Below are 11,560 nucleotides of genomic sequence, written 5' to 3'. Positions count from 1 at the left end.
CCTCCAAGCTGGCAAGCTCCTAAACTGTCAATACTAAAATGAACGCGCTGAATACCTACTTGTGTCAGGTAATTGTTTTCTAAATCTCCCTTAGACTCCCTCGAGCCGCTGGCTAAGCAGCTCCCTGCTCCCCAGCATCTTATTTTTACTGCACAAAGATAAAGAGAAAACAAAACATGAGTGAAATACCACAATCAGTGTCTCTCACTTCCTATCTAAAGTCTTCTGTCACACACCATCTTCTTAGTTAAACGTCTTTTATTTTAGCATTCCCCTGAAAGTCCCCAATAAGATGGGCAAGATTAAAAAACCGTGAAAGAGTAAAATCACGAAGATGCTGCTCTTGATCTTACCCACAAAAACTATGTCCCAACTTCGCTTTTACTCAGCCTGGAGCGAGCTCTCCACCTGCAGTACAGCTCAGCCTACCTCGGTTCAAAAATTTTCAGCTCCGTTTGCTCTACTAAGCACCAAAGTTTGTTCTGAAACTCAATACCAGATCTGACAACAGTGTAGGTACTTTACACAGCATTAATAATAGGGCTGGGCACATGTGCGCATACACACACACACAGAGCAATGACCTTGCAAAAATAAACCGGAGAGCACAGTCTTTAACAGAGTTTATTCACAGAAAAATAATCTCTTTCCATTTGTAGCATTCAAAATTTCACTTGAAACAACTGTAAGAATGTCTTCAAAATACAGCTGGCACTTCAAAGGCATATAAAAGTTAAGACAAATGGCAAATAAGTATTTACCGATACCAAAAACAGATGTTGAGCTTCATATGTTCTTAAAAATCAGACTCCACTTAAAAGTTAAGGTATTTATACTACCTCCCAGGGCATTGTTAAAAAGGAAAGCGTGGCACAGGAAACAAGAGGTGCCACACACTAATTATTAAACACCAAAGCTGTGATTCTGTATTATCACCACCAATACAATCACTGGAAATGTCATTTAGTAGTATCTTTTAGGCACTCTCAGATTCATATATAGTGCAACAGTTTGAGACCTTCCTTCTTAAGTCTTATCTCTGTACTTCCCTTAATTATTGCAGCAGAGGAAAAATACTTTCCTAACAGAAAACGAACAAAAAAACCCCCTAAAAGTCTGAGCCAAACGGAGCTTTCAGCTGACACACGTCATCCTGCCTGTGTTGTGCGTACTTGGTACCTTAGAGCTGGGTCTTTCTGATGGTGCAGCATTTTGAGGGCGGTGGCAGATAAAATGCAGGAGCACCTTTGCTGTAAGACGCTGCTGTCTTGAAATTCAGCAGGCTGCTGGAGAACAGGACAGAGGAAGAAGGGATGAGAGCATCCGACTTTGCAACTGATACAGGAAGACAGTTGATGGGAGACACTGGGTACCTATATAGTTACACCATTACCAGACATGGAAATAAAGCTGACAGCACCCTGGGATTCAAAATTGGCAGCTTTGCTGCTGCGATAGAAAAATGGGGTAGCTTTTAAAGGGAAGTTTCAGTGCAGAGATTTCACTTTCAGGAATGGCAAAAATGGAGAAAGAAAAATCTTAATAGCAGCTCGCTCTCAGAAAAGATCTAAGTATTTGGAGTTAGCATTATTGCTTTTTTCAAAGAGTCCCAAGGCAAGTCTTTGGTATTGCAAAACGCCTGTGAAAATGCGTGCCTGGACAGAATAGACACTGTGATCTGTGGGTGTTACTGAGAAACACACTACGTATAGGTATTCTCGCCTGCATCGAAGTTAGCGTAAAAGCGATGCCTGTCCTCAAGGCAGAGTAGCAGAAATGACCATGTGAAGCAGGTGATGAAGCAGGGCTGGTGTACACAGAATCCTACCAAAACATCTTACGGGGGAGAAAATGAATCACTTGGGTCACTACTTATTATTGAAGAGAAAAGCTACTGGCCTGCAAGCTGTGCTTTCAAAAAAAAAAAAGCCAGTACCCCACGGTTTATCAACGGTATCAGCTCTTGGCTCGGTCCCAAGTGAACAGGGCTGGCTCTAAATGTTACTCAGTCACCCTGGGACAGTAATCTTGGCATATGGAGATTCAACATCCCTGCAGGAGCACAGAAGCAGGGGAAAACTATCCCTGGGAGTACTATTAATTTCAAAAATCAGTCAGTCATACAAATGGGGAGGCTTATTAAGAAGCAATAAAAAGCAGCAGCCGATAAGGATAAATGCTTGTAGACAGCATACTAAATGCATTGAGAATATCAAACATCAGGAAAAAAAAATAATCTTAGGGAGACAAAAGCTGATGTAGTAAAAAAAGTAGTAATAAAGGAGTCTATCAAGTAAAAGAGTTTGGGGGAGACACCATTTGCTTGCCATGAAGCCTTTTTTCCAATTATTTTTGGGGGAGTCTAACTGTAGCAGAACAAAACCCCAAAAAAGCAGAAAATCTCCTAGAAAAATTAGTTTAGATTAGTAGGAAGAATCTCTCCAGAGAGGAAATAAAGCAGAGAAAGAAACCACATCCTCAGAACCACAGCTCCCTACCCAGCTCCTACCACTGGGGACAGGGGTGGAGAAGCGGAGGGAAGCAGCCTGCACCATCACAAGAACCAGACACTGCGAGGAGAGGACAAATTCAACGCCTCTCCTGGAAAAAATCCTCTCAGTCACCGTACTGCATGACGTTACATGGATGCGGCCGGATCCGTGGCAGCAGCCTGTGGGAGAGCTGGGGGGCCCGGCTCTGGTGCAACCACAGGTTTCGAGGGGGAAGAGGCAGCCCTCCGCTTCTGCCTGGCTCTGCTCTCAACAGTCTGAGATCTACCAAGGACTTCTATGCAAAGAGAGCGCGGACAACACCGTGACATTCGCAAAAAGCCTTACCTCGGCATTTTTTTCATGTGGAATTGCTATTGTCAGTAGTCTAAACCACTGCAGGTCTGGGGCTACAGTCACATACAAACCTTTTTAATTAACTGAAATAATAACGAGAAATAAATGCTGGTAGAGACAAAGACAGTAGCATCACTTTTCCGATGCAAAAGCCCACCTGTTTGTATTCACATTTTTAAGCAAAGATCTCCTTAAAGCCTCAGAAATGTGCGTGGTTAAAAAAAAAAAAAAAAGAAAAAAGGAAAAAGAAAAAAAAGGAAACGCAAATAACTGAGTAAGAGCCCTTCTGCCACCTGGTGAAGAAATTCTGGTTTCCTCCATTTCTACCACCACAGTCACCTGCTCTGGTGCCCCAGGACCTCCTGCGCTCCCCTCTCCTCCACGCTCTCGCCCGCCGCCCTCTGCATGGCTGGACAAGGGGCCACCCCCCCGCAGCAACATCTGCAGCAGCTGGGCCCAGGGGACACACATCCAGCTGGCAGGACACCGTGGCACAGCCTGTCCCTTGCTGGGGACACATCTGGGTTCTTCCCTGCCCCCTGCCACAGATGTTTATGACATCTGGAGTTATTTCAGGTACATCCAATTTGCTTGAAACGGACCAAAGCTCAGGAGCCATTAGGTGAAAACACAAGCCTCCTCCCCCCTTGGGCTGTGGCTCCCCTCCAAATCACACTGCCCCCTCACTAATTCCCAAATGGCAGAGCCAAGGAGCTAAAGAGGGAGATGAGAACTACGGGAAGGTGGTTTGGGGGTTGTTTTTTTCAATACTTATTGCACTCTGCAAGAGAAATAGGAAAAAAGAAAGATGACCCTCTGGGTCACTTCAATGCTTATTCCTCTACATTGCTGCAGCAAAGAAACTGTGTTCAGTACTCTTGTAATACTCAGCTTCTGAAAACACAAATATCGTGCTCTTGGCCTGCTCGAGGTTTGTATTCATACTGGAATTGTTTGCACTGCTCCTAAACATACTAAAATTCTCTATATAATTTTATTAAAAAGCAGCAAAGGTTCTTCTACCACCTTTAAAGACTTTTTTTTTTTTTTTTTTAAGTGAACTTCTTTGTATTTTCTTTAGGTGTGATTGATCAAGATAACCACAAGATCTTCAAGCAAACCTGCCACAATTAAAAAAAAAAAAAATATATATATATATACACACCCTATGAGAGAACTGGAACAGCATATTACTTGTTCCTCTTTGACAGTTGTCAAGGACATTCCCAGGCAGCAGGAAACTTACTCAGCAGGCTTGTCTGAGACAAACCAATACAGGAAGCATAAACATCCCATTAAATGTTTCAATTAAAATCCCGAGGAAGTTCCCACCGCTAAATGATTTAGTTCAGCCGCATCCTTTAAGCCTAAAAGTCAAGACAGGAGAGGTAAACAGAAGCCAAATGATAATTCAGCTGAGGTACATCTTGGATATTCCCTAGCACACTCTACTGCCAAAAATGGGAACATTCATTGCTCATATTGATGCATTTCAAAGGTGGAAATGCATGACAGCATCTGAGAAAGGAGATTGTGCTGGTTTGTAAAAATACACCTCGATTCTTGGGGAGTGAACAGAAAGATACATGAGATCCTGTCCTGGAGATCTAGGAATCCAACAAGCATTGGCTCTAAATTTAAGCTCAGCATGAACACCTCCGTCCCAAGCTCACGCTTCTCTGGTGCTCTGGGGGAAGCGGCTGACACACAGGTAGTTAGGACAACTCTTCAGTCTTCATACTCCCTCTTTTCTAAGTCAAGTCACCCACTGTAAAATTTATTGGACGCACAGCACGGAGAGTATGGATTTCCATAAACTGGGTACAACACGAGCATTGTCAATACCAGCATCTCCACAAATCAGATCACAGGGTCTTCACCTTCGGCAAAGGCAGACAGCAGTTCGGAGTCGATGGCCAGTGCAGAAGCTGTGGCTTCTTTGCTGAAGATGGACATCCCCTCCTCAGGACTAGGGCAGACCAAAACCTGTACACTCTGTATGTTCTCCCTTCTCCCAGACACACAGTAATGATTTATAGGCATTGTTTTAAAGCCATTTTCATACTACAAGACAGACATTCAAGACTTTACATCCACCTACTAAACACTGGTCGTCTCAGTCTCTTGACAGTGTAACTCTTTTGGAGGACAACATCAGAAACAAAAGTATTCCAGAGAAGTAATCATTTGGAAAGAGTTCTTGCTGATAAATAAGTAATGTGCATCACATTTTTATATATCCCTGATACTTTCAGCTGAAAGTTTCACGGTTTTCTCATTATTAAATAGCTTCACAGAAATTCAGTTAACTCTGTTTGCAATAGTCCACTACCCTCAGGCTTAGAAGCAGCTTCTGCCTTGGTGAGGTTTCTGTGCTCCTTTTAAACAGTAAACAGTTATGCTGCACTTAAAAAATGTCATACAAAAAATAAAAATTTTTCAAATCTTGAAAATAGTGATTATTCTTTGTATTTTCCATTCAGCTTTCACGTCAAATTGACCACAAAGTTCTTGTCTATAAGCTTCTTCAAAAACTTCTGCTCAGCGTTGATGTCGTGGTATTCATTCTAAAGAGATGTGAGGGAATAATAAGAAAAAAATTAAATTCAAATTATTACCAGAAGCATCATTTTGTTGTTCTTTCCTTTTAATTAAATGTGATACTTGGAAGATGCTAAGAGTAGGAAAGCTCTGGGGAGAAGACTTCTTAGCAAAGGCTGTAGCACAGTCTCCCAAGAAAACAGGTGAGTGACTCTATTGCTCAAAACTAGATTAGATTTCCATTAGGACACAAACCAAAAGGGATGATCCTTCAGTGACAAGAATGGGTGAGACATGGTCTCACAGAAGTCCTTCCATTACTAACTCTCCCAGCTCCTCCCCGTGCTTAGAGGGAACAGCTGCATAACCACATTTATAGCACAAGCAGTCACAAAATGACTAATTCTCAAAGCTCAATGCAGGTTCTTGAAAAGCACACATCAGGCATTTGTAAATCGGATGCATCCTGCCGATCAGTTCCAACAAGCCAGACCCTGGATACACAAGAGACCACTGAGGTTAGTGGAGGACAGCACAAGGAAAGTAAGTTTACTGACCACCTTAGACACTGAATCCAGTAAATTAAAATGAATATAATACAAATACTCCATAAAAGATTATACATATATAGTATAATATTTACAACTTAATGCCACTAAAGAATTAATGATAAGGTTTTTGTTTAGTTGTTTGTTTTTTAAAGGTTCAAGATTTTAGGAAACTTATGGATGTCTATTCAACTAGTGATCAACCTTACCAACTTTGGTATACATTACAAAAAAGCACCTGCAGAGAGGAGCCTCCAAATGAAGGGGAGTTCAGTGTCAGAGGAAAATTACCTCAGAGCAGCAGGCACCGAGGACTCCTCAGAGCCATGAGAGGCTCCCATGGGCATTGCCCCTATCCTTCCTCTTCAGGAAAGGGAGGAGAGAAAATGGTCCCCACATGCACTAGGCTCGCACATGGAAGAGAAACCTGTTCACGTTGGGGTAAAGGGCTGAGATTGAGTTGCTCGGACTACAGAGCTGAAGACCAGAGCAGAGACATAAAAGCACAGGCATGACCGTAGCAAAGCAGGAGGGAGGAGAAGGCATCCCTGATGTTTGCCAGCCTCCTGCGGCTCCCTTTCCTGGTGAGTTGTGGCTTCCCCCTCCCGAGGGGGAAGCGGTTCCTTCTCTCCCTACCCCCTCCAAGAGCTGCTTTTTTCTGCTTTCAATTTCTGAAATTCAGTTCTTTTCCTAACTGCAAGTTTGTGGGTCTTAACTCCTTCCATTTCCCTTTGCTCTTCTTTCTCTTTTTTTAAGAAGTTTGGCAACTATGACAAATTGTGCAAGTAGGTGCCAAGGAAAAAGAGAATGCGAACAGAAACAATGCTGTTCATGTTCCGACAGTGCTAGCAAATACGCCTCTATGAACAAGAGCTGCATAGCCTAAGGATAATGCCAGCAAAGCAAAACAGAACATACAAATGGACGTATCTCGTGCAGACGTTGCAGAATATGGTACAGCACAAGGGACACAAATATCATTATCTACATGTTTCAGAAACAAAAGCAGAGATGAAGAGATTCAAGCGATGTTAACCTATGAGCAGCTGAACCAGGAAAAGACGGGAGACCTTTCTGACCTGCAGTTCACACTTCTGTCTATATTGAATTGTCTTCCCCAGTTACCAGCTGTTATTTCTCTCAGCATAAACAAGTGTTTGTTACCTGCATCATCTGAGACATTGTGTCGTTGCCGTAGTAGTGCAAAGAACCGTTTCTGTCAGTGAAGTCGTATCTGAAGCCTGCCACATGAACTTCATGGCATATGTGAAATGCTAGTGTAATGGCAATTAGCCCCGTTGTTGGATGCTTGGGTTTCTAAAACGAAACACAAAGAGCGCGCATACATAAATAACTGGCAGCTTGACGGGAACAGCAAACCTAAGAACGAAGACAGCGGAAATCAGGCAGCCTGGCTCTTCTAGAGATGTTTGGGTTTGTAGTTTGATCCCCTCGTGTCTCATAAGGAGTAAGGTACTGCCCGCAGATTTTCCATGACCGGGGTGTCTGCCACATTGGCCTTCCCTGGGATTCTCTGGTTTCTAGTGAGGGCTGAGCCCACGCTGTAGCCCTTCCCTCCGCATACGCATCAGGAAGGTCTCCCCATCCCTCTGCTCAGCAACCTACTTCCATGAAACTGGTCAGACTTCAATATATTGGAGAGCATTTCACCCCGTCGAGTTTGACTGAATTCGCAGATGTGTTCAGAATTTTCCAGATGATGGAGATCCAGACGAACAGAACAACACGACATGCCTCAAATCTTCATAACACCAAACTAAAAAAGCACGAATGCTACTGCTACATGAATTTGGCTGCATGTGAACTTTTTCAAAGCAGGGAAATTCCAGAAGAACACAGCTTTAGACCTTCCCCCACTATTTCCTTTACAAGAAAAGAAGCTGTAGATAAAATTGCTCATTTCACCCTACAGTGAGATAGCTCAGAAGTAAATGCAATGTAAAATATCAAGAGCAGGTCATAAACAGGTTTTAACTGTGCAAAATTAAGAGCACCTAACTGAAAATTAGCATTTCTTACAAGAGCATGGAACAACTCATTGCAACCACCTGTCCTATCTTGTGATCAAGTACATGACTGTTTTAGCAGCAGCAGCAAAAATGATCTGGGGAAGTAAATGAGGCAAGGTTTGTAGAGAGAGGTCCACTCTTTCATTAGATCAACAGATGAAGCTGAGGGGAAAAAGCGTCGCCAGAAATGGACAAAACTTTCAGGCACTAATGCCTTTTTTTAGCTAAAATAACAATTTTCTCAGAGACCAAAGGAGCTACGCACTTTCGGCAGCTGCAATCAAACCTCAAACTGAGCACAAAATCATGTGCTGTTTTGAATTCTTACCCAAGGCTCAGTTCATTTGCCTCTGAAAATGAAGCAGGCAAACCAGTACTGGACAACTCTGTGCAGAGAGAGGCAGATGCACTCGATGATACAGGAAAATATTTCTTTGTATCGTATAATAAAAGAACAAATCCCCAGGAAAAAGTTCCTAACATCAGCTCTGTAAGCCTAACTAAAGTCACAGAATTGAACTATCACCTTTTTATGTAGAATTTTTTTGTACCTTTATACAACTCTTGGAGTACTCCAGAAATAACATCAACTTAAAATGCACACGATTGCCCAGGGCTCCTGCCAGTTAGCAAAATAACTTTCTGCCCTGGGGACCCAATATCAGAAACTTAGTGGTGACTCTGTTGCAATGTCCATACTAAACAGGAGCCCTAAATTATGGCAGGAATGCTACGTGTCAGGATTAGCGCTATTTGGAAATATCAGGAGTATCACAGGTTACAACTAGCTCTGTTTACCTTCGGCCATCATAAAGTTCACCTCAAAAGAATATACTAAAAAAAAAGCAACACTACTTTTGAAATGTATTATCACACCAGCGCCCTAGCAATATCCAGATACCCTCGGCCTGTAATGAAATTTGTTCAGCCGGTCACGTTTAATGGGAATAGGCGCAGCCCCGGAATGACTCTGCAACACTTTCTGACTTCAGTGCTGCTGGGGCTGCACATCCGATTTTACAGTTGTTCTCCCCGGCTCTGCTAACGCCATCCCAGTTGCTAACAAAGAAACAGAAACGCTTGCTAGACTACGCACAAATGCGCACACAGGGGACGTGAGATCGGCTTAATGGAAAAGGCAGAGACAGCAGGGACCGCAATAGTGGTCTGCGGCATCTCCTGCAGGCAGAGGGGGCTGAAGCACAGGGCAGCGAAGGCAGCACCAGCCTCCCCGGGGACCTGCTATGGGACAGAGGGCTCCAAAGTGTCCCCTGCAAAAGGCCGCCTTGCCAATGGGAACCTCCGAGGCACCACCTGCAGCTTAACCAAGCCACGCCAGAGCTGCAGATGTGGCTGCAGATGTGCAGGCTCCCAGCCACGGCCTGCCTCCGAGATGGCAGGAAAAGTGAGAAAAAGCATGCCCGAGCTTGACCATCGCTGCCACCGGGGACGAGGAGCCGCAAAACCCCTGGGATGGAGCAAGTGGGATGTGGAGGTGGTGGAAAGGGGCTCCAAGCACGGACGCACTCTGCCCCAGCTCTGGGCAGCGAGCAGGAGAGGAGCAGAGGGCATGCATGCTACCCAAAGCGAGCGAGGGGCCTGCGCCTCCGCCGTACCAGCTCCAGGACACCATGCATCTCTCTTCGGCTCACTGACAGCGCTGGTCTCGCTTTTACTCCCACTGAGAGGGGAGCACAGGGAGAGATGGGAAGATTTCTGGAGCCACAGAGGCCACGGATGTTCTGTGGCCCTTTAGGAGATAGTTAGGCACCCAACTACTATGCTGCTTTCTTCCCACCCTCGGCTGAAGAGCTGAAACGCCACGGAGCCCCAGCAAGCACGCAGCCAAACTGGGTATTCCAGTTTGAGAGTTAATAAGGGAAGAAAAAGCCACTAGTCAGCTCAAAAAAAAAGAAATAAATTAAAAAAGAGAAAAGAAAAAAAGGCACAAAAACTCCCCAAAGCAAAAAAAAAACCCTCAGCTCCCTCCAGTATTAGAAAGATTAAACCAGAAAAAAGTTGTGGTAGATACTGCACAGTGACAGCCGATCAAACGATGTGACCCCAGGGACCCGTATTTGTGCTAAACAGCACGTGGTCAGTCCTGACCGCACAAGGGAGGTCTCCAGCTTGAAGTCCTACCTTTCATCAGAAACATTCTTCAGTCATAAGCTGACAGTTAAAAATGTATTTTTATGTCCAAATTGGCAGTTAGCTCATTACAGCGTTTGGCATCAAATCAGTAAGCACAAGAATGCTGCTCGACATATGTCATTAGCACGAGGCTGGAATATCCTGTACGCTCCCTAGGCCCTGCCCGCCCCCAGCAGCACGAAGTTGCAGCACTGTCAGAATTACTGGGTTGTTGGGTTTGGGGGGGTTGTTTGTTTGGTGTGGGGTTCTTTTGGTGTTTTGTTTTTGGTGGGCGGTTTTGTTGGGGTTTTTTTGGTTTGTTGTTTTGGGGGGGGGGGGGGGGGTTGGTTTTTTTGTTGTTTTTGTTGATTTTGGTTTGTTGTTTGGTTTTTGTTGTGGGTTTGGGTTTTTTTAAGAAAAACTATAAAACACCCTACATTTAGTAATTCAAGACTCCTTAATATTTCTAGAAGCTCTTTGGATCTGCCATGTTCCAATGCCTGTCTGCTTTTCCCAATTTTGTAAAAGGCATTACGTCTGTCCGCAAAAGCAGTCTCGTTCAATACTAACTATAGAATCCATAAAAAGAGATTTTTGGCATACAAGGCTACCCACTCTCTCTCTGGATTCCATTTTCCCATCTTTTTTGAGGGCCATCTAAATGCAAACAAATGCAATGTGAACCTAAAAGATGTTCTAACATAGTCCACTATAATAAAGAGATAATTACCTCTGAGTACACATTTGCTTGCACAAAACTAAAAGGCACAGAAGAAAAAAGCCTACCTCGTTTTTGGGGAACCTTGTTGGGAAACGAAGCCATTCATAAGCCGTTTTTCTGGTGATGCTGGGATCAAGAATCCTGATTTGACTAGATTTGTATATCATGTTCAGAGCTGGTTTCTTCCAAAAGCCTTTAGCACTCTGTAACAGACAAGCAAATACACATTTTTAACGGCTATAAACAGTTGATTTTGGGTTTGTAGCTACTCTAACCAGAGTAAAATCCAAGGGCAGGAGGTTGAGGAAAAAGATGATGAGTGTTGAACCTCCCAAAGCTCAGAAAAAACCCAAACCAAACACATGCCAAATCGTGCTTCTGCAACAGGATAACCCACCGTAGCAGCAGAGGCTGGGGCCAGCTGACTGGAAAACAGCTTTGCAGAACGGTCCCTGATGGACGACACGCACCAGCAGCGTGCCGTGGAGAAATGCTCATTGCGTGCTTGGCCACGTTAATAAGAGCACAGAGAACAGGTAGATGGAAGTTGTCGTTCTCAAGTACTTTGTACTGTGCCTTTCTGTGGTCTCACACAAGCTGTTTTGGGCTCCCCCCCTGTGCAAGAGAGAGTGTCAACCTGGGGCAAGCTCAGCAGAAGGCCACTAAAATGGCTGAGGGGCCAGAGCGCGCAGCAAACAAGAAGGGTCTGAGGAGGCTGCGTTTGTTCAGCCCATCTTCAAC

The 11,560-nt window shown here is 44.1% G+C and overlaps 1 protein-coding gene across 13 annotated transcripts in view; it reads right to left on the bottom strand.

The window, feature by feature from the left end:
* Window positions 1–606: 606 nt before the first annotated feature.
* Window positions 607–11,560, bottom strand: part of ST3GAL6 (ST3 beta-galactoside alpha-2,3-sialyltransferase 6) — a 46,976-nt gene continuing 36,022 nt past the window's right edge. For all 13 annotated transcript variants that reach the window (XM_075513737.1, XM_075513717.1, XM_075513747.1 and 10 more), the window contains 3 exons: window positions 10,885–11,022; window positions 7,100–7,252; window positions 607–5,413 (listed from right to left, as the gene is read on the bottom strand). In XM_075513737.1, the coding sequence (XP_075369852.1) occupies window positions 5,333–5,413; window positions 7,100–7,252; window positions 10,885–11,022 (372 nt within the window). In that variant the 3' untranslated portion in view covers window positions 607–5,332. The remainder of the gene's footprint in view (window positions 5,414–7,099; window positions 7,253–10,884; window positions 11,023–11,560) is intronic.

The sequence above is a fragment of the Mycteria americana genome, chromosome 1, assembly GCF_035582795.1.
Source record: "Mycteria americana isolate JAX WOST 10 ecotype Jacksonville Zoo and Gardens chromosome 1, USCA_MyAme_1.0, whole genome shotgun sequence".
In the NCBI taxonomy this organism is placed as follows: domain Eukaryota; kingdom Metazoa; phylum Chordata; class Aves; order Ciconiiformes; family Ciconiidae; genus Mycteria; species Mycteria americana.
The sequence above is the reverse complement of the archived record's forward strand: the minus strand, read 5'-3'. Positions and strand labels throughout refer to the sequence as shown.